General features: G+C 41.2%; 1 protein-coding gene across 1 annotated transcript in view; it reads left to right on the top strand.

Annotated features, from left to right (window-relative positions):
• bsna (bassoon presynaptic cytomatrix protein a) overlaps positions 1–14,573 on the top strand; it is a 97,609-nt gene extending 83,036 nt beyond the window's left edge. Inside the window, 11 exon segments of the mRNA XM_032570760.1 lie at positions 592–756; positions 1,280–1,536; positions 1,820–1,889; positions 1,891–2,604; positions 2,606–2,752; positions 5,055–7,554; positions 8,382–8,876; positions 9,718–10,076; positions 12,780–12,873; positions 13,572–13,703; positions 14,513–14,573. Coding sequence (XP_032426651.1) covers positions 592–756; positions 1,280–1,536; positions 1,820–1,889; positions 1,891–2,604; positions 2,606–2,752; positions 5,055–7,554; positions 8,382–8,876; positions 9,718–10,076; positions 12,780–12,873; positions 13,572–13,703; positions 14,513–14,553 — 4,974 coding nt within the window. The 3' untranslated portion in view covers positions 14,554–14,573.
• Positions 14,574–22,873: the final 8,300 nt, after the last annotated feature.

Below are 22,873 nucleotides of genomic sequence, written 5' to 3'. Positions count from 1 at the left end.
CTAATAAAATTTTAAACATGTTTTACAAAAGACAAAGAGCTAACATAAGCATTTTCTTCTTTTTGTTAGAACAAGCAGTTGAAACTCTTTCAAGTTAACTCTGTAAAACAGGTGAAGACCCCCTAATGAGAATGAACTATAAAATGAATGTTTGATTAATATGCATTTCATAACATACAATAGGAACAAAAACCTAACCCCTTCTCCTGCACCAATCATTTGAGCTGCAAAGAAAATGCTTCAAATATTTAATATGAGCATTGTTACAAAACTGGTAAGGATTGCCAGTACATGCTGCACTTTGTTTCAGTTGCGCTTCAGTTCTCTGACTAACGTGGAACCATTCTTAAGCTAATCCATCAGCATAAGAGCTTCATGTCACATTTACTTTCAAGAATCTTGCTTTGCATTTTTGAAAACCGGTGATCTTAATTACAACTAAATCATGGCCTTTTGTATCTCTCTTTTGTTTGTCTATCTATTCTCATTATTACCACCTCACCATCTTTATTTTTTTTGTTGCATCACTTTTTGGTCTCCTCTGTTACTGTTCATCAAACATGTCCATGTTTTGTCTGTATGTGCTTGTAGGTATTACAACAGCAGCAGCAAGAGCGAGAGAAACAACTCGTTCTCCAACGAGAGCAGTTGGCCCAGCAGAAATCCCAACTCGACCAGATACAGTCGTTGCAGCACCAGCTCCAACAACAACTACAAGAGCAGAAGAGGCTGAAAACTGCTGCTCAGACCATGCAGGTGAGGAATTTGCACAGCTTTGATAGATGGTTTTTAATCTTCAAGGTGCATTCACACCAGCCCTGATTAGTCCGCACTAATCAAACACTAGTTTGATTGCCTAGAAAGTCTGGTTAATTTGGGAAAGTTTGAATACGCAATGAAACTCTAATGTGGACCAAAAAAGGCAAACTCTTGCCCACCTACAGACATAGGCTTTGGTTCAGTTTAAGTAAACTGGTGCAGTTTAAGTGCATTTATGAATGCAAGAGGGCAGTGTATGGCCACATAGTGTATTGCCTTCTGGTTAAATACAAGCAAAACAAATGCATGACTGTAGCACTAGCAGGAGAAATGGCTAGTGGTCTTTTGCCAAAGTCAACTGAGAAATCCTACAACTGCTAAAATCTGATGTGACTCCATTTTTGTTTACATTTTGTGAAGAAAGAAGTTGCAATGATCACTATTCAACAGGTTCGTTTTCAAAAACTTTACAGTCACGGGTGATTGTTGGTAGTTCTAATCAATATACTCTTGTCAACAGCTGGATATGACCGGACAGCCACTGCATCCTTACATAGACTCTCAGATGAGCTCGCGCTCTCTCCCTAACTCTTCCTCAGAGATTTGTTTGAGGAATCAGGATGAACAACTGGAAGCCAGAGCTGGTATGAGGAAACATAGCTCCATGAGCAGGCTGACCCGAGACACCTCTGATGGAGATGGTGTGATTTTCTATGGCTCCCCTCGCAGAATTGTGGATAGTTGTGTACAGACTGATGACGAAGATGGAGAAGAGAGGTAACAATATATTTTTCTTTATTTTGAAGTGAAAAATGGGATACCCTCCTTGGCTATGAGTATGTAGGTGGTATGGCATAAGAATGACTGTCTGTGGATAGCACAGTAAGTGCTTCCCACATCCCAATCCTCACTATGCACCAGCAAATAAAATATATTTTATTTTACAAGCAAAATCCCCTAATTTTATAATTGTTGTATCTAACATAAATACCTACACAGGCCTCAGTATCTACAGATTGTTTTCTTCATGCCCTGTTGTGCCTTTTCCCTGCACCAACAGGTACATGATGCGTCATCGCACCAGGCGGCGTGGTCGGAGCGTTGACTGCTCCGTCCAGACAGATGACGACTGAGGATAAGGCTGAGCATCCAGTTCGCCGTAGACGCTCCCGGTTTTCCCGCCACGCTGAGTCCACGGCAGCTGGCACCAGCACTGCCTCGACAACCACCTCAACTACAGACACCAAAGCTGACACATCCAAGATAGTTTCCTCCAGCATCGCTGTCCAGACCATCAGGGAGGTGTCCTGTCAGACAGAAGCTGAGCACCTAGGAAGAGTCTCCCCGGCAATCCATGTGACATTACCAGACCCTAATAAAGTAGAGATTGTACACTACATTTCTGGACCAGAGCGAACACAAAAAGGACAATCTCTCGCCTGCCAGACTGACTCAGAAGGGCAGTCGCAGGGTGTTGTAGCTCCACAGCTAACCGTGCCAACTACAGTCAGTCCATATTCTTCCTCTACCGTTACCGGAACAGGGCCATCCAGTTCGGCTGACCTTCACACCCAACAGCGCCAGCAGCAACATGTTGCAGCAAATGCAGCAAAATTTGAGCGACGTCGTCCTGACCCATTAGATATTAACTATCAGCCTCACAACCACCTTCACAATGAGTCCATCTCCAGCCTCATCCGGCAGCAACAAACAACACCAAAATCTCCACAGGTCCTCTACTCTCCTGTGTCGCCAGTGTCCCCACACCGCCTGCTGGAGACCTCCCTGTCAAGCGAGAGACTGAACAAGGCCCACGTCACACCTCAGCAGAAGTCTTATACAGCCTGAATCCCCCCAGCGACACCCGTCTGTGCCCCGACCCATCAAGAGCACCCATAGGTCCATGTCAGACCCCAAGTCCCTCAGCCCAACCACAGATGAGCACACCAAGGCCAGGCTGTCCCTGTATCAACAACAAGCACTCCAGAGCCAGGTAAAGTCACTGAAGCTGGGCCGATGGTCCAAAAAGCTGATAACAGTGATGAAAGCAGTTGTCGGAGCTGTATTTACTCTATTCTAAGAATTTTTTTTTTTTTAATCCTTCAGATTGTTTAGGAACAACAAGGTCTTTGCTGTACTTTTCAAGTACTCCTTTACAGTATTCAAAGAACTGACCTTATCATGTACTGATTTTGAAAGCTATTACAATAGGGGAATTACAGCTGTGTAAAAGAGGTAGTTAGCAAGTCCTCAAGATGTACTTATTGATGAAACTTCTTAATCTTATTTATTTCTGTTTGTTTGTTATATGATGTCACGCCAGTTCCCAAAGTTTCAGTTTTAGTTCTCAGGGCCTCCCTTTGGGTCCTCAGTAGAATGAAACAAAACAACCAAAACAAAAGTAAGATATATTTATGCCATCCGTGGTATCATTTTACTCCTGTTGAACTGACTTATTAGAAATTCTTGTGTACTGAGAAAATTGTCCAGGTTCTAGGTGTCTTCCACTTATTTTTTAGGTAAGAAGCTGAAATGTTTGGAAACAACTGGAACTGGATAAAAGGCTAGGGTTTTAACATACCCCTTCCTTGGTGATTCCATAAAATAACGTATGTGAGTGTTATCACCACATGAGTCTTGTTTCAATTGAAAGTATGTTTCTTAAGCTGAGTATGTGCTTAAAGTATTAATTTTTTAGTCAAAATTTCAATTTGTCACAATCTTCTCAGTATGTTTTCTCTAATCTCTTGGGTTTCTCTCAAATGTATCTACCATAGTAACTTGTAAAGGGAATTCCACCACTATATAATTTTTTATGTGCTTTATCCAGGCATTCCCTACAAATACATTCTGATGTTTCAAAATTAATCATTAATTGTTAATGATGCCCTGACGCTTTATTATTCATATGTCATTATCACACAGTTTTACACTGTAACAGAAACAGTGTAAAAGTGAACAGTAAACGATTGAATCCATTACATTTTGTTGTATTTGCTAGAATGTACCCATTTTTGGTCTAAATTTTAATATGAAAAATGAAAATTCAACTACTTTTATGTGCCTTTTCTTCCTCCCAACTCCATAGTCAGCTGGGTGTATTTTTAGCCTTAATCTCAAAAATCATAAGAATAATAGGAACCAAGGAAGTTTTATTTTTATGTTGACAGATGGTTATCTATTTGTACACTTAAAACACCAGCTAACCTGGTTGTTTGATAGAATATGTGGAATTTATCTGAAAGGGAAGATAATCCTCATCTTCAAAACAGGGTGCACCCAAAACAATTGTGGGATCACGTATTGGCGTAACAGCTAATAAGTTACATTATCGAGAAGTGCAAAAATCAAAGACCTTACCAATCTTATCTAAAAATTATTGTTGTAAAATGTTATATCATCCTGTAGATCATAATAGTTATGAAACATAATATATGTAAGAATAAGATAATTAGAGATGGGGGCTTTACCGCTGGGGTGATTCAGTGCTCTTGAAATTCATTTTTATAAGATTATTTTCTTTCAAATTGAATGTACTGTATGTTGTCTCAGAAATTATTAAAACTCTAGTGTATTCAACAAAACTGTATCAGACCTGACACTAATATACTTGTTTCTGTACGTCTTCTAACAAACTTCACTCTTGTTTCCTGTTGTCTTTGTCTGTTTGTCTTTATGTGTCTCCTTTGTCGACCTTGGTGTCTTGTTGCATCCTTTCTTTGTTTCCTCTCTTCCTTGATCTTTTTCTCCATTTGAATTTTTCTCCTTTCTTTTGGTCCCACTTTGTTGGATATTAATTCTTTTTTGTGCACATTTCTTTATTCACTTTTTTTTTGTCATTCTTCCACCGCTGTCTACACTGGTTGAAAACATTCTTGGATCACTTTTGTTTTGGTGCACACTTTATTTTTACTTTTTTGGGGGGGGGTTCCTCTCTTTATTTGTTCCCTGCATCCCTTCTCATTTGTTGTTTTCCAAAAACCATCCCTCTTTGTTTTTGTTTACTTTCTTGTCTGCATTATCACCTTGTTCATCTGCGTCCTTTTTCCTGTATTTTCCTCATTCTCATTCTTGTCCATCCAATATTCTCACTTAATTGGGCAAATCTATTATCTGTAATTTTCCATTTATTGTCCATTTTCCAATTAACCTTCTCAATGTCATATCCCATCAACTGTTCCTTGTGCACCCCATTATTTCCCCCTCAAATGCTCTCCATGTTTTGTTTTGTTTTTGGCCTCCACACATTTTCCCACCCTTCCTTCCCCCTCTGCCCTTTCTTTCTCTCTCTTCAGCTGGCAGCCTTACAGCAAAGCTCTTTGCTTCGGAAGGTTAAGCGAACCCTGCCCAGCCCTCCTCCAGACGAGACTGCTACATCAGCTCACTTGACCATGATGACACCTGCCCAACAACAGATCTACTTGTCCTCTGTGCCCAGCCTCAAGCCCAGCTCAAGGTCTGGCCTGGCTGCTAAAGCTAGCCTCCTCAAAGATCTCACCCACGAGCTGAAGGCCGTGGAGCAAGAGTCTACCAAGCTTAGAAAGCAACAAGCTGAACTGGAGGAGGAAGAGAAAGAAATTGACGCTAAGCTGAGATACCTGGAACTGGGAATTCACCAGAGGAAAGAGACTTTGGTGAAGGAGAGGGAAAGAAGGGACATTGCCTACCTAAGATGTATGGGGGACACCAGAGACTATATGTCTGACAGTGAGTTGAATAACTTGCGTTTAGCAGCTGCTGCTGCATCACATGAGACAAATGGGCTACTAACAGCCAGACCAAGCACTGCTCCACTTAGCCAATTTACCAGTGACCTCAACACAGCAGCCCAGTACCCACCAACCTCATCCTTCCTCTCTTGTCAATATCCCCAGAGTCAACCACCAGCACCATCTCAGCAATCAAGTGTGCCATACCAGTCATCCACATTCAACCAGCCTCCTTACCCAACAGTGTCACAGTCACAGGCCCTGCCACAGCCCATGACCCTTCAGAGTCATCCCCCTCCTCCTGGACCTACCTTTCAACCTCAAACATCCTATCCTTCCCACACCTATCCACAAGCTCAGCCCCCTTATCCCCAAACTGATACGGGGTTACCATCTGCACCTCAACCTCAGCCTCCAGCAGGGCCTACAGGTTTTGGACCTGCACCACCTGGTCAGCCACCATACCCCACCCACAGCTCACCTTATCCCAGCGCTGTGTCCCCCTACCCCACCCAGACGACTCCATATCCTGGGCAGCCTCAAGCTGATATTCTTACAGTTCACCCTGGAAGACCCAGACAGACATCACTTGCTGAACTTGAACATAAGATGCCAACAAACTATGAGACTATCAGCAACCCAACAGTTGTGGTCATGACCACAGCCCAAGATGCTACCTTTTCCAGTGCAGCCCCAGCCTATGGTCCGTACACGGGAACAACAACAATGGCAAGCTCCTATGGGCCGTATGGATCTGCACCTGTTTCCAGCAGTTATGGTGGTTACTCCACTGAGCCTCCAAGCACTTATGGTCCATATACATCAACCCCAGCTAGTTCATATGGCCAGTACACAACAACTACTGCTAATACATATGGCTACACCACCACCACAGCCAGTTCTTATGGACAGTACACTTCAACAGTTTCCAATGCCTATGGACACCCTGTAGACAGTCCTTCCACCTACGGCTCAGCAGAAGGAATGTATGGGGCTCCTGGTTTAGAGCAAAACATTCCAAGGAACTACATGATGATCGATGATGTGAGCGAGCTGACGGCAAAGGACGGGCTGGGCACGACAGCAGGGGACATGATGCATCATGGCAGTAGTGGGCGTTACCCTGGCGACATCCATGGCCATGGCAGCACATCTGGCAGCACGGCGCGTGGGGGAACTGGCAGCTCCCCCTACGGCAGGGCACCTGAGGAGGAAGCAGCGATGCAGGATGAGCTGTACGACCACCACGGCAGGGGTAAGAGCAGCTACAGGCACGGACCTCTAGGGGGCAGCAGCAGCAGCGTGAGCACTAGCATGGGTGGGGGATCCCCCTATTTCTATGACTACGACTACAAACTTGCCAGCATCCGCTCCGGGGTGCAGAAACCTTTGGCGTCCTCCAGAAGCCTTCTGGCCCCCGCTGTCATGTCCTCCAAGCGCAGCAAGCACAGGAAGCTGGGGACTATGGAGCAGAAAATTTCAAAGTTTTCCCCAATAGAGGAGGCTCGAGATGTCGAGGCAGATTTGATGTCCTATTCTACAGGTGAGGCTTACCCCTCACCTCACATTCGAGGGCGCCAGCTGATCGAGGATTATGGCTTCAAGAGGAGTGCCTTTGATGGCACCAGTGGCACAACTCATGGAAGTCGATGCTACGGTATGATGGTGGATGAGGACGATCGGATTTACTACACCTCAACTGGCCGTTCCCGTTCCCATGGCTACGGCATGGACAAGATCTCAGCCAGAGATTACCATAGCTATCGAAGCAGATCCTATGAGAGAGACGACCGCTCCTACCGTTCTGGCTACAGAGGACGCCATCCAACTCGGCAATACTCTGAGGAGGAGAGCCCACTCAGCCCTTTGGGGAAATTCATGGGTTCTGGGAGATCTTCGAGCTTAGGTCGTGACCCATATGACAGCCGCAGCAGTAGATATTATTACTATTATGGCAATTATGGTTCCAGTCACTCGCTGCCAGATGTTCAAGACCATATACGGGACCTTCCCCGGACACATGTCTACAAATCGGATGATACATACATTATTGATGATTATCATTGTGCTGTGTCAGACAGTGAAGGTAATTGTGGGAGCCAAATTCCCACAGTCTCACTACCCACTACTGCTCCCACCGTTTATCTAAACGTCCCCCACCCACCCAGAAGCTAGCTTAGCAAAATAACAAAAAACAAAGGACAGAGATAGTCGTTGCATGTCAGTGTTTTCTTCGTCCTGAGAGTTACTTGGAGCTCTATAAGTCGTGGACTGCTGTCTGTCTGTCTGCCTGCCTGTCCGTCCTTCCGCCTGTCCGTCCAGCCGTTTCTTTGTTCGACAGTCGCATGGTTCTTCAGCGTGGTCGTCTTTGTCTTCACAACACTGACTGACTTAAGAGGTCTTTGCACGACATCAATAGTTTTTTCTTCAACATGTTATTGGCTCTGTTGCACTGTTGATGTGTTTTGATATAAGAAGTTTATGTCAACACTGCAAAATTTTGTCTAGACAAAGTTTTCCATATTCCATTTGTCAAAGGAAGCTTTATTTAAAAGTCTTCCATTAAAAAAAAACAGAACAATGCTGACTGTTTGAGGAGAAAAGTTTTAACTGGTTAGCAAGTTTCCTCGAGCAGTCAGTGAGTAAGGATATGTAACAAAAAGATCTGCTGTATTAGACAGTTTTGCAGTGTTTAATATGTCCTGTTTAACTTGTCTTGTACTTGTGGAGTAAATCTGTGCATGAGTGTAAAATTTTACTTTTTGCCTTTCTTTCTGTGTCTTCCCCTACCTATCTTTTTTTTTTTTTTGCATGCGGTTGGTCTTCCTTCTGCCCTCTTCCTTCTTACAGCCTGCATGCCGCTCTCTCCAAACGACATGGAGATTGATTGTGATCTGCTCTCGGTTTCCAAAGCCTACCATCTGGGCCAGGAAGAAACTGACTGGTTTGAGAAACCACGCTCCAGTTCTCGACACTACGGCAGCAGCCACTCTGGAAGAAGTCGGCATGGTGTCAAGCACACCTATCATGATTATGATGAACCTCCTGAGGAGGACCTGTGGCCGCAAGATGAGTACAGCCATGGCGGGCGGCATTCATCATCACGTGACCACAGGCACCATGGCACCTCTAGCCGGCACTCTTCCTCCCGTCACTCAGATGAGCCGAGATCCTCGAGGTCATCTAAGGGGCATCCCAAAGACCCGTCTATGCGCCATGACCCCTCAGGACGTTCTTCATCTTCAGGAAGGCGTGGTGAGTCCAGGTCTGGAGGGTATCACTCTTCCGACTACTCACGGGATCCAGCTGGACATCATCACGGCCAAAGATCTTCCAGGCAGGGAGATCCCCACAGATCATCACGCAGCAAGTCCCAGGGCCAAGTAGACATGCAGGGCCAACCACCAGGTAAACAGGGTGCACCTGTAAATAAATAAAATGGAGCGCACAAAAGTCACTATTTGATAACTGAAATTCAGACAGTGCCTGCATCCATATGTAAATATTTAAACATATTTTTAAAGAATACAAAAGTAGTTTGAAAAAAAATATGAAATTTGAAGTTAAGTTTTTTCCAGATGGTTTACTGTCTACCAAAGATAATACTTTGCCAAGATTTTGGCTTGATAAGCAAAGGAAACAGATTACATTGGTAATAAGAATATTTAATAATATTTTTTGTTGACCATCCTGGATAGATCAACAAGATTTAGGTGAAAGGGAGAAAATTTGCAACTTCATTAATAAATTCTGATTCAATCTCTAAACATTGATAGGATCCCCTTTTAAAAATCCTGTCTGAGGTAATAATATTTAATAGCCTTTGCTGTTGAGATTAATTTTGATGCTTTTTTATAGTCAACAATCCCCTCAGGGATCAACAATTTTTAATTAACAATATCGAGTGTAACTTTTCAAAGGATACGTTTTCCCTGAAGGCATCATTGCGGACGTGTTCATAACAGCGTAGAAATTAAATCACCAGTTTGATCTTTGCATACAACACTTGTTCATTGTTGTCTCACGCCTGCTGCTTCATTTCAAGAAAAAGGAAATGTCAATAAAATATTATTATGACAAGAAACCCTACACTTTTATATGGACTTTATTTCAAAGAGGGATAGATGATCCCATACCGTTTTTTCATTATTATTTATTTCTGACTTTATGTCCTCTTTTGTAATAAGATGAATCGGTTTTTGAATTGGTTTGGTTTAAAAAATAAATAAATAAATTTACCTTCAAATAGGCTCATCCAGGTCCGGCACCAGTACTGGGCGAGTTCAGGGCTCTGCTGGTGGGCCTCCAGGATCCGGGCGACTAGGCGGTCCCGGTTCACAGACGGATGGGACCCAAGGACAGAGGACTCAGCTCCAACAGCAGGCCCAGACAGCTGCAGCCAGACCAGGACAGCCTGGCACAACATCGACCACAGGCCTTCAGCAGCAGCCACCAGCCCAAGGTCAAGGCATGGGCATGGGGATGGGCATGGGCATGGGCATGGGCATGGGTCAGGCCCAGGCCAAACCAGGGCAAATGGGACCAGCAGGCGGGCCGATGGGGCAGGCTCGACCAACTGGTGCAGCAGGAACCACACCGCCCACCATGGTGAGTAATGGGAACAAAGCCGGAGGAGTCACAACCAGCTCACATCTGCACGCCATTTTGTGTCTGATTTCCTGTCACCAGTGTTTGTTTGACCTGATGGGAACAGTTCCAATTTCAGTTTCCTGAAAATACAAGAACAGAACTGAATTTAACTCAGGATTGTGCTGTCAGGACAAAATGATTATGGAGTGGATATGTTAAGCTGGTTTTAGCGTCTTAGCATTATTAAAGCACAATGTCCTGACTCCTTACGTATATATCCTAGAGTCTGGACACTTTCCTGAGGTTTCCAGTAAGCTTCCAGTATTTCAAAATCCTGCATGACCGATTGAGGTTAAAAATATAAAGCAAACTTATTTTACTCTTTTCAGCCTTCCTGTTCTTAACTGAAAGTCTCGACATGCAATAAACAGTTTCTCTTTAACATTGTTACAGCTACGCTCTTGCCATATTTTCATTTTAAACACATCACTGATAGTAAAAAGTACTAACTTCTTCACTCAGTCATAGCTTCGACATTGAAGTTTGTTGGTGTCAGTGCAATCTTGTAAAACTTATAAATACAATCACTGAATGAAAAGAAGTAGATTTTTCTGTTTTTGGTTTCTAACTTCTGATATTTGGTTTTGACAAGTTTGTATTGTGTTTTTTACTGAGGTAACGAGAGGAATTTTCTTCATCAGATCTCCTTCTTGGAAACTGACACAGCAAGCTATGTTGCTTAAAGCTTCACTCCTACTCCTGTAGTCTGCTTTTACGATCATCTCTCCTGTTTTGTTGTCCCCCTATTTCTCCCTGCGCTGCTTTTGAGACGAGTTTCCTGACAACCACCCTGTCCCATTTCAGATAGTTTACTGAAATTCTTATGTGCCTCTGCTGGCAGACCTTATCTAACACCGTGATTAACACTGTGAAAGCTGATAACCCAATGCAGCTGATTCACTGTCTGCTAGACGCCCTAAGAAATTGGCACTTAAGATTTCTCCCTGCAAAAATCTATTCCTGCATTTACTCCATCAATCCATTTGAAGCTATTTTTCAGATGATTACACTTTAAATAACACTCCGAACAGGCTGATGATTTTGGTTTTAGTAAGTGTACATATGAATACTGTCTATATTCACAGGATGCCATCCAAAATTACCCAGTTCCCATTTACTTGCATCTTCTTGGCACTTTTTCTCTCTCATGCTTTATTAATTACATTAGATGCCAATGTGGGGTGCAAATAATGCCTGAAAACTGTGGGCTAATATTTACAAACTACTAAACTGACATGCATATTTCTCATTTGGTGATATTTTTGATAGAAAGCAGTCATGCTGAAATTTCACATCAGATTTGATGAAAAGGTTTCTTGTGAACAGTATTAACGTCCAAGTTCCAATGAAATGCACTATTAATTAGCACAATAGTTTGATGAGGCATAATTTATATTTTGGACAATTTTTATTTTGTAGTCATTACTAAAGTCTAGCCCCTTATTCTGCAGCTTTGTATAAGGGGTCTAGAACCTCATCTATGAAGACATTATTGCTTGCAAGACTCTGACATTTTAAAGGAATGGATCTGATTTTACTCAATACTTTGTCGTGACGTGTGTAATGTGCCAGCTTGATAGTGAGAGAAGCTATGCCATGAAACTTACCAGAAATGATGTGCACTGTAAACAACCATACCGCACTGCAAAGAGAGAAGTGCCGAGTCAAATTACATCTTTGCCACCATTGAAAATATAATAAACATTCCCCTTGCGCTAACTTTATTTACTCAACATTTGGAAACATGTCCGACACATGGCTCCATTCACTTCCCTCGCTGCCATTGCCAAGCTACAGGCAATTCTAAAACAGCGCAGAAAATCGACGTCACTGTTCACAACTCCTCCTTCTGTTCGCTGATTGACCTGGTTGAAATTCAGCTGGAGAAATTGAGCTCAATGGGTGAAATCTCACACACAGCACTGAAGGGAGATGAGAATTGAGTGGAATTTGGTTGAAAAGAAACAACCAGCCTAACTAAAATTTAAATAAGCCACTAATGCTAACGGGACTAGCTGCTGCTAACTAGCAGTAGCTGTGTTGCTAGCATGGTAAGGATCATTAACAGAGAAGTAGATGATAGATAGGTTTTTTTTGTCCTAAACATTTTTGCTTTGGAGCCTTTCTCTAATAAAAGATGGAAGTTAAAACGCCTTCCTTCTGGTTATTGTTATACTATTGTAATTGAATCATATATCATTTTATATCCTTCAAGAAGTGAGAAGTCCCATTTAGAATTGTGTTTATCATTGTATATTCAGTATAGTTGATACCCAAATAAACCTTTCAGTGCTGGAGATCAGACCTTATTTAGCAGAAATGACAGTTTCCAGGTGCGAAACTCCCTGTTTTCTCATTCAGGTCTCAGTAAACTGTCACTGCTTAACAACTGAGTGTCTTATTCTGCCGTCACTGTTTCCTAATATGTGTATTTTTTTATACTATTTTTGGCTGTCTCGCTGTATCAAAATCTGAACACTGTCTTATTCGGCTTTTGTTTGAGTGAACAGATGAATACTGGATCCTCATGATTCCAGTTTGTCACCCACATTCAGATTACATAACATGTTTTTCTCTCCCACAGCCCTCTACAACCACAGATTTACTGCTAAATTAGCCTAAACGCAGCAGCATTTGTCTTTTTTTTTTTTCTCTGTGCAGACAAAGATCGACACACCTCCTGTAACGGCAATTGGGGCGAAAGCGGCACCTGTCATGGCCTCGAAGGCAGGCCAGCCCCCGCTTACAGGAATAGGTGATGCTCAGTCCCAACACACATACACGTAAAATCCCATCACTCTCACCACTCACTTGCTGTCCACTATGCCTTAATTATGTTATTATTATTTGATGTTCTGCCTAATCTGAGGTAAATCTGAGGATTATCCCTCAATATGAAAGCCCGATAGTGTTAGGTTATTACATAATTAGCTACTGAAATAATGATTCATGAAGGTTTTAAGATATTTTTATATAACTGCAAAGTTATACTAAATAATTGAGCCGATTGCCTTTCATACATCAATCTCACAACGCCGCCTATAATAGACTAAAACTTCCATTTCATACAGTAAAAAGTCTGAGTTTTATTTGCCACTTATTCGTTTGAATTTAACACCTCGCAGAGTAATGAGGTTCCATTTTTAAGTATGTTATGTGGCCAAAAGGAGTCGCCCAAAAAGTGCAACATAACTTCAAAACACAATGTATGTCAAATCTATATTTATATAAAAAAGCTCAACTGTATTGGCTCAAAGATAAGCAGGATAGTCCCTAAGAAAATGACTTCAAACTCATTAACATCTCATTCGTTTCATTTTCTTTCTGATGAAGATTTGTTTCACATGCAGCAAAATATAGTACACCCTCCACTTTTTACTTACGCATTTACTTCTTCCTACCTGGACTACATTTATTTCTCTGCCCTTTCTCCTCTCTCCTTCTACTGTTTAGGCTCCAAGGCAGCTCCGAGACCCGGCGGCATCGGCAGTGCGGCAGCAGGTCAGCCTGGCATGGAGGGAGAAGGAATGTTTTCCAAGATTCTTCCTGGAGGCGCTGCTGAGCAGGCCGGCAAGCTGGGAGAAGGTACGGCAGGCTACTGAAACCGCAACGCAGACAGGACGAGCTTGGGCACTTATTGAGTTGTTATTATTACCCAAATGAGAGTCTTCTAAGATATACAAAGTCAACTGGGTGAACAGAGCCGCCTCAGAGGCTTTCAAATTTCTTTGCCTGATTATTATTTTCCTTACTAAAATGATTCAACAGTGAGGAAAAGTTTCTAAGCATTAGTTGATTTTTTTTAAGCCACATCTCTACAGTAAAGAGCTCAATTTTGCAACAGCTTCATCACTGTGACAAGAAAACTCAGTCTGTCAGAAAAAAAAAGCTGCTGTCACAATGTGGGCGAAAATATAAAGAAATAAACCACATTTTATAAAACATTATCTCCTTTCAAATGTCTAATGTTGTTAATGAGATGAAGGGAAGGCCTGCTGCTGCTTCTGGACACAGAACAGTACATTTTTCTACGATGTTACATTCTTTTATTATTTATTTATTGACCATTTCCCCGTCAGGAGGATGACAGTATGATGCTCTGCATGAGTCTATGAGTGGCACCAAGAGGTCAGTTATGCCAAAACAAGCTGATGCTAAAGCATCAGACAAGCCAAAGAGTGACGTTGAACACCTACAGCTGCTTATCTTCAGACTTCACCGACAGTGATTTGACAGAGCTTCAGCAACAGCTCCTGAAGTGGCATTGGTGACCGTTTAAATTCAAAAGCCTTGACGTTGCTCCGTGGTTTTTGGGGGAGGGAGGTTACGTTTGAAAAGTCTGTTTTAACACATTTATCGAACCTTTTTTTTTTTTTTGCTTACTTTTTCTGCAGCTATCTCTGGCTTTGGCAAGAAATTCACCTCCTTCTTCTGAGGTGACACAAATAAGGTATGTATGTTTATTCACATAGGAAATAAGTCATATAAAATGGAATATCTAATGTTTGTTGTTTGTATTCTGCGGCGACTTTATTTTACAAGTCCCGTTTTGGAGGCCCTCCGACTTGTACATGAGGTAAAAATGAGGTATTTTGGGTCAATGATTCCTGAAAGAAGCGCCATGAAAAGGTTTCTTTGGAGTGCATCGGGTTTAGGAATAACTTTCATGAAGCTTTGTTGGATTGCTGCTGTGTGTGCAGTGTGTTGACTCTTGCTGGCCGTGAAGAGGAAGGGGGATGAAAGCGGTTTACCCAGTCTGCTCTGGGTTTGGTCCTCGTCTATTTGTTTCTCTTCCTCACTGTTATTTTCGGTCTCGACTGCTCTGCATGTTGCAGGGCGAGAGATTTAGCACTGACAGTAAGAACTTGTTTCCGACATAAAATCCCAAACAGACTGTGTGCCATCGCAGCAGGTTATTGGCTTTGATGTTGAGTGTCGTGAACTTTAGGGATTGCATTTGAGGCTTGGAAAGAATTACAGGTTCTAAACGTTTAAGCATTAAGTCTCAGTACAATAAATGTACGCATCACAATTGCAGGCCTGCTTCTCACTGCTAGGCTCGAATAAGTGACAGCTTTTTAAAAAATCTGCACTGGCACATCTTTATACACCACAGAACAATTTTATACTAGTGCAATATACGCTTTAATTGATGTATGTCAATGTGAGACTTACATGAACTCCTAAAATACTGTTTTTAAATAGTAATGATACTAATGTGTTTGCAGGATTATGAAAAATGTCATAAATGAAGTCATGAGACCTCATACGAGAAAAACCTGTGAAGTTCCCCCTGCTTTTGTTATCCTGAAAAAAGAGAAAGGAAGGAGAGAGAGAGAGGATGATGGCTGAGAGGAGAGCGGAGCGTTCTGGTGAGTACTTGGGTTTCACGTGCACATAAAATCTTTTTAAACTTTTAAGTTAGGATTTCTTTGGAACTCATTTTTTGTTGTTGTGTTTGAATCAACATATTTATTGTTTGTTATTTGATAATGGTGTGTATTCAAATCGATTCGTACATTCACGGCCATAAGATAACTTTCGACTGGAATTGATGTTTTCCAAGAAGAGTGAAAACAATCTGGCTTTTACCAGGTTCTGAAAGCATTGAAATGTAATCTCAAATGTACAAAAAATATCAAACAAATTCCACAATGTCATTTGTTGAAAAATTTAAAGTAAATAATGAACTCTGTGGAAGTTTTCCAATCCTTACACAATCCCACGGGGCAAAGATCTCAAAAAACCAGTTGTTGCATTCAATCAACGAATTAGGCATTTTTCTAACCTTCGTTTTATGTGGCGACGATAATTTACACGTGTAAAAACATCTAGGTACAGCTGCCAGTCTCCTCAGTGACATTCCAGCACTGAGATCTAGATGTGTGACTCTTGCAGAAAGCGCAAAACAACTCTAGAGCTTCAACTCTCCTTAGCAAGATACGTGTTAAAATCTGCATGCTCTTTTGGTTTAAGCTATATAAAATATTTTGTTGTCAAAAAAAAATCTTTCACCTTCCAACATCTGCTCAGACATTACATTTGTTCCCATAATCACATCATGCCACCTACGTAATCTGGTTTGTGTTATTACGATAATCTATGATTAGTGTTGATATCTTTCTCATCTGATCTATTACAAGATGCAGGTTGACCCGTCATCCAGTAGACTGCTATCAAATTAAAGCCGCATTATGTGAGTGATAACAGCTAATAACAATAATTTGGCTGTCTAACACGGACCGAAAGTGTTCTAATATACTCGAAGGAAAACGCCACACCACATCGAAACATCAGGAGTCCTGGTGTTCCACAAATAAGATTTATATCAATTTGGTGAGCTAAATTAGTTTTCCAAAGATGCTGAATTCCAGAAGCCAAGTTAAACTGGAAGTTTTCTTTGTGAGACTCTAATCCTGCTTTGTAATTTAATCCCCAGTTGTGAGTTTGCAGTCCGAAGGGGAGTGGGGGGGGGCTTTGACTAAAATATGTCTGCCTCTTTTTGCAGCCAAAACAAACTTGAATCCCTTTGGATGCTTCATGTCTCAGATCTGAGCATACAAAGGCAGAGAGAACACTCTGATCTCTCTGACAGGCCAGACAGTAAGGTACTTTTACCTTGGAAACATAAATATCTGACAGGATATTTTAAGCTGCGGAAATCCAAACTTTGTGACCTCGATTCTTTCCTTCCAATTTTACTTTAAGAGGTAGCTTCTGTGATAACCTACGAGGGCCACCCAGTTCTTTATTTAGTTAGATTTTTATTGCATGATTAGGCTACATCAAAGTACAGATACATTTTACACATTAGAATATTGTGGATTTTTTTTTTTTCTCATTTTAGAAAGAGAAAGTCATATTGGTTAGAGTGAACATTTTTGAGTCTTTATTACTTGTAAATGTGATTATAGCTAACAAAAAATTTGGTATCTCTGTAAAAATTGTGAAACTGTCATAGAAAACGGATGGTGTCAAACCCCAGTCAACTAATTAATGAGCAAATGTTTCCTGAGGCTCTCAGTCTGGCTCAATAGGCGAAATGAGGAAGACTTCTGATTGTGCAAATGTCCAGAAGACACAATATAAAATTTTTTCAACGTGCCTGTATATTAAGATACATACTAAAGTATAAACAGAAACAGAAACAAGTTATGTACCAACACTGGGCTGAAAGACCACTCAGAAAAGATGAACCATTATTCTAAAAGCCACATAAAAAGAAGAGTGTAGAGTAGAGTGTATGTTTGTTGCTGCAGGAGGGACTGGTGCAAAAAATAATAATAAAATGCAATCAAAAGGAACGGACACTCTGTGGAAATATTGAAGCAACCTCTCAGAGCATCAGCATGGAAATTAAAATCAAGAAAATGAATGGGTTTTGCAAAAGGACCATGACAGTTTGACCCAAGTCATTCAGCTTTAAAGACAATACTGGCATTTTTGGCATTCAGCAAATATAAATAATTCTGCTCGTTCTAACTGAGCTAACACGGGAAAGGTTGAGTCTGATTTAATGCCAGGTAGGGAGGAAGGGCGGACAGATGTTGCAAAACACATCCAACAATTGCGTGACTGTAATTTTTTATTTATTTTTACCTTTTAGACCTACTGATCCCTAAACAGACATCTCCGCAGGTTTCTTTAATCAGACGTGACAGGATGCTCTGTGTTGCAACTGTAAGAAGAAGCAGCAGAAATGGCTGCATTGCTCTGCCTTGATAACAGTGGCTTCTGAAGCCTTTGATGCCGCAGCGGATGAAGGGCAGGCCTTGAAGTTGCCGGTTTATTTCACAGTGTGAATCCAGTGTTGCACTGAGCGTGTTTCTGCTCTGTGCAGCCATGCAGCGCTTAACTGCCTCGTGTGGCTGCTGCTGTGGCAGGGTCTCTCTCTCTTTCTCTCTCTTTCTGTCAATCCTCCCACACACTACTCCAGCTTTCAAACATTTTTCTCTTCCTTTCCTCCATTTCTCATATAGACTCTCTCTCTTTCTCTCTCTCTCACTGATAAGATCCCCACTGTATCTTCCCCCCCACCCCCTTTTTAGATCTTGCCTTGTTCTGCCTAAATACTGTGGTTATTTTCTTCTCTCTAAAAATGTTGTTGCCTCTACATACTGTGTCATTTTCTTTTCCTGGCATCATCTTCGTGTTATTTTTGTTTACAATACAGAGAGATTATGTCTGTACGTTCAATCTTCTCCCAGTGTTTTCGTGGAGGATGTTCCTTACAGAAACTAGCTGTGGGTGTTTGCTCCCATTCAGTCAAAGCAGCATTATGTAGGTTGGCTTCTGATGGCCTGACTCACTGCTCCACTTCAGCCCCAAAGGTGTTTGAAGAAGCTCTGGTCAGAGCTCTGCAGATATGTTTTCAACAATGAAAACGTTTTCTTTCTTTTTCTTCCTGTCCTCGATCCTGCTCGCCATGTTTGAATACGCGACCCTTCGAATTCAACTCTCTGCCCAGCGAGCCAGTTTTGTTTGTGTGTTGGTGTTTTTTGTTTTTTTTATTCGAACACAGTGGTTATGTGCACCACTGTCCATGTTCCAGTGCGTGTTCAGCAGAATCGATTAAGTTTGGTGATAGAACGCATGTTTGGAGAAGCTAAACCCGGGTCACACGCAGAGTGGGAAGGAAAAAGATGAGTTAAGTCATTTTATGGTAAAAGTTCTGATGGGAATCGGGATAGAAAAACTCCTTATTCCCCTTTAACTGGTTATTAAAACCACAAACTTTGATGTCTTCCACTGGAGTTCAATGAAATAGAACAAAAGAAATTAATACAAGGTAAAGTAGTCCGTGTCAGTCTTTCAACGATCTCTTCCTAGCAAAACTGTCTGATGATAAATGTATTCCTTCAGCAATCTTGTTACAGTGCCATTGCATCATGGCTTCTGAAGCTTTGTTTGTTTTGTTTTTTTAGCAGAGCTTAGAACGGAAATGATTGTTTGCTGTTTGACTAAATCCAGCATCAGGTGGCTGGCAACTTGTGCTTTTTCTCTTGTGCTGATTATGTTAAAGGTTATGCACGAAGTTTGCATGCAAACAAATAACCAAAGTCGCAGCAGCGTTAGAAACGACTCCATTTTTCCTCCTGATCCAAGACCTGCTTTCGGTCTTCGATTAGGCCACCAAAAGTTCAAATGATACTGAAAAGGTTCAATTTTAGAGCTTTAAAACCGAGGTGACGCTCGGAGCCTCGGGTTTTACATCATGAGCCAGTGCAGGGTTCAAGTTTTAAAATGTTGTTGTAATGACTTATGTTTTTTAGCTTTACGATCAGCTTTAATAATAAGAATAATAATTCCTGCATAAAGATGCTGAGGTTCATCATGTTATTGTGAATATCTAAGGCGTTAAGCAATGGCTCTGTGCAATTTGTTTTTCTTTTTTAAAGCCTTGATGGCTGTGAGGCGGCCCTGAAGTCCCAGAGAGTACAAGTGACGTTTCTCTCGTGTCGTCTGAAGCGGCACCACAACATGCGTCCTTCACATTGTGTCCCCATAGGAGCCACGTCAGCAGGCTGACAGGCTGAGTTAGGAGTTCCTGTGGCCTCGTCTCTTTGCTTACCACAGCCGCTTTCTGCATGTTTTAACATGGAGGTTAGGTACCGCTCATGTACATAATGCGAAGCTATTTATTCCACGTTGCCACAGCATTTTTTTTTTTTGACTGCAATTTTTTTCATTCCAAAGAAACATCAGTTTGAATGGAAGGTATTACAGATGAAAGACTCTGGATGAAACAAGCATTAAATGAAGGCAGGTAGTTATGTGCTTTGTTTGCGCACGTCACGGGGAAATCATCAGAGCTGCATCTGCCGGAGACAAGAAAATCCGTGATTAACTCAGATGGGAGAGAGAGAAAAAAACAGGTGTGATAAATTGGGCTAACTCTAAAACAAATCAGAAGAAATTCACCTTAAATTATAGACGATATTCACAAAACAGGATATGTTGCAACCCAAATCAAACCTGATTTAACAACTGTGTCGAATACAATTTTAAATAGTGTTAAGAAACAGGAAAGCAACTCTTTAGCAGCAAACCTTTAAAGAACATCCTGCTGAAATTGCAGCGCATAAGGATGGATGAATCTTGATGGGTTCTACTGAAACCATCTGCATCCATCTGCTTTATTATTTTTTTAAGATATAAAGAAAGAACAATTTGAAATTTTGCCTATTTTACACTCTCACTCAAAATATCAATGACGGAGTTTTCATGAATAGCTACGTATATATATTGTTTGTCTATGTATAAAATATGCAGTGCAGTTTTGGACTCATACACCATCTGGTGGACACTTTTGTGTACTACATGTCGTGTTTGTGACCAAATTAGTGACTTTGTGCATTCCTAATGGGAGGAAGGGATTTCTTTCCCAGTCTGGCTATGTATGGAGAAGGAAAAAATAAAACTGAGCATCGGAAACTTTTCCAAAACATACAAATGTAACATTCCAACAGCAACTTTCTCAAGATGTCCCCTTTTGCCCCATCTGCTACATCAAGCCTGCAGCTTAATAATTTAAGCAAATATCTCTTAATATTTGTGCCCAGATGTTTAAAACCGGGGAAAATATCTTAAAATTTGAGTGTGGAATGGGAAAGACATGGAAAACGGGTTTGGACTCTGACAGAGGATCATGCTGTTGTGCAAATGTGTTTGGGAGGGAAAAAAAGGAGAACTGTGTTTGATTTTCACTGTTTAATTGATCTGCTGCACAAGTGTCATTGGGTTTTTTAAATTCGATTTTTATTTTAAAAGAGAGATTATGAATTTGCTGAGGGGAGCATAGACCCTGAGCAACTCACATTACAAAACTGTTGTTTGTTGAAGCTGTAAATGTCAACATTTACAGATCATGCATGTCCCATGACAGAAGAAGGTTCAAATGAATAAATCAGCTTTGCTTTTTTTTCTCTGCTTAAAGTGTGGCTCTCGCTTGCTTTCTTGCAGCCTGAATGAGCCATGTAGCTTATTTTAAACACCTCAATGATGCTGAAAATGGCTGACCTCTTAACTTCTTCACTCATTAACAACTTCCACATGGGGACATGTTGTGTGACCTGATAGTGCTTGTATATAGAGTTTTCTGTGAATGAAAAAAAATAAATACATTTTTGAGTTTATCACCAGTCAAGAATATTTAGGAAAAATGTTATCTGATTCCACACATGAGCTGATGTTTTTTTTTTTTCGTAGTACATTTCAATTTAGACCCAGTGTATCTTCAGCTCTATTTAGATATCTGTTCCTGACAAGTACAACAATGTTTATTCATTTTCTCATGAATAAACATTATGCGTAAACAGGTTATTTGTAGAGGACCTACAGAGACATTCAATCATTAAAATGTTTTTGGTCAGTTTGAGGGTTTTTTTTTTTGTTTTGTTTCACTTAATTCTCCTTTTTCTTCTTCTTTTCAGATCATTCCGAGCCCGAGCCGACATCCAGCTTCAGAAGGATCCCCATTGTTATGCAGCTTCTCTCAGAAAACCTGCAGAAGCTACAAACATCTACACCCCTACATGGAAACAGAGCAGCTGGGGGCTGAAAGTGACAGCAGAAGAAACAGCTGTACGACCGTGATCACCCTCCCTCCCAGCAGCGGGAGCCGTGTTCATACAGAGGTCCCCCACAGCCCGACACGTGGATTTAAAATATCAGTTACGTTGACTTGGTGCGGAGAACGGCTGACGACCGCATCTATCCACGAGAGCTGCTTTCATCCTAACTTCCTGTAGAAGGTGGTAGCTTGGTTTTCCAGTCCTGTGCTCAATCTTGAAGGAATATAAGTCACCTCTCCTCTTTTCTATCTTTTTCCAAAGTAAACAATGAGCAAAAAAAAAAAAAAAAAGAAGTGAAAACTCACAGAGGCATCACAGGTTTTTCTTGTACAAAAGTCGTCTCATTAGACCACCGAATACCGGACCAGGAAATCATCGAAACGTCACTATGAATGAAGCAGACGATGAAGAAGCGGCGGCCGACACAGCCCAAGCATGTCGCCACGCGTTTATTTATTTATTTTTATTTTTTCACCCTCTATCAACATTCCAGCTGGGGAACTGTGCCCTTCTTCTTCACTACTTTTGCGTTTCTTGAATGCCAGCTCTTCTTTCTTTCCACACCCCACTGCAACAGTTCACAAGTTGCCATGTCTTTAAACAAGAGTAGTGTGGATTTGAACTAGCAGAAAACGTGGGAATGCATGGAACTTTATAACCAAGACCTTACACTGTTTCATCATTATGTAACTGAGGCCATAAAGACATCTGAGCTTAAAGGCGTAAATAATAGCAAAGAAAGGTTAATTAAGCAACACAAAGGATCTGGCCATGGGAATAAGAAGAGCTATTTGTTTAATTTCCTTTTTTTATTAGTTTTTTTATGTTGTTTTTTTTTTTTTTTTAGAAAGCTGTATGACTAAGTGAGGCAAATGAAACAGTGGGGTTACTTTCTAGCCAAGTTTAAAGCCATTAAGACAATATTTACTATCAGTTTATGTGGCAAATCTCCAAAATGCTCCACAAATTTTGGCTTTTAGTTAATATGCCTTTTTGTGTTTTTTTTTTTTCTTCTTCTGTGTCAATTGCCTGTTTTTTATGTTGCAGTTTACCAACATCGCCTTAATTATTTCAAATGTTTCATTTTAAATCAGAGGCGGCGTATTTTTATGCCGTTAGGTAAGCTGGAACCACAGCCACAGAGAGGTTCATTTCTATTTTTTTACCTTAACATTGTTTTTC

Source organism: Xiphophorus hellerii, chromosome 1 (assembly GCF_003331165.1).
Source record: "Xiphophorus hellerii strain 12219 chromosome 1, Xiphophorus_hellerii-4.1, whole genome shotgun sequence".
Lineage (NCBI taxonomy): Eukaryota > Metazoa > Chordata > Actinopteri > Cyprinodontiformes > Poeciliidae > Xiphophorus > Xiphophorus hellerii.
Note: the sequence above shows the minus strand (reverse complement) of the source record. Positions and strands in the feature narration are given on the sequence as shown.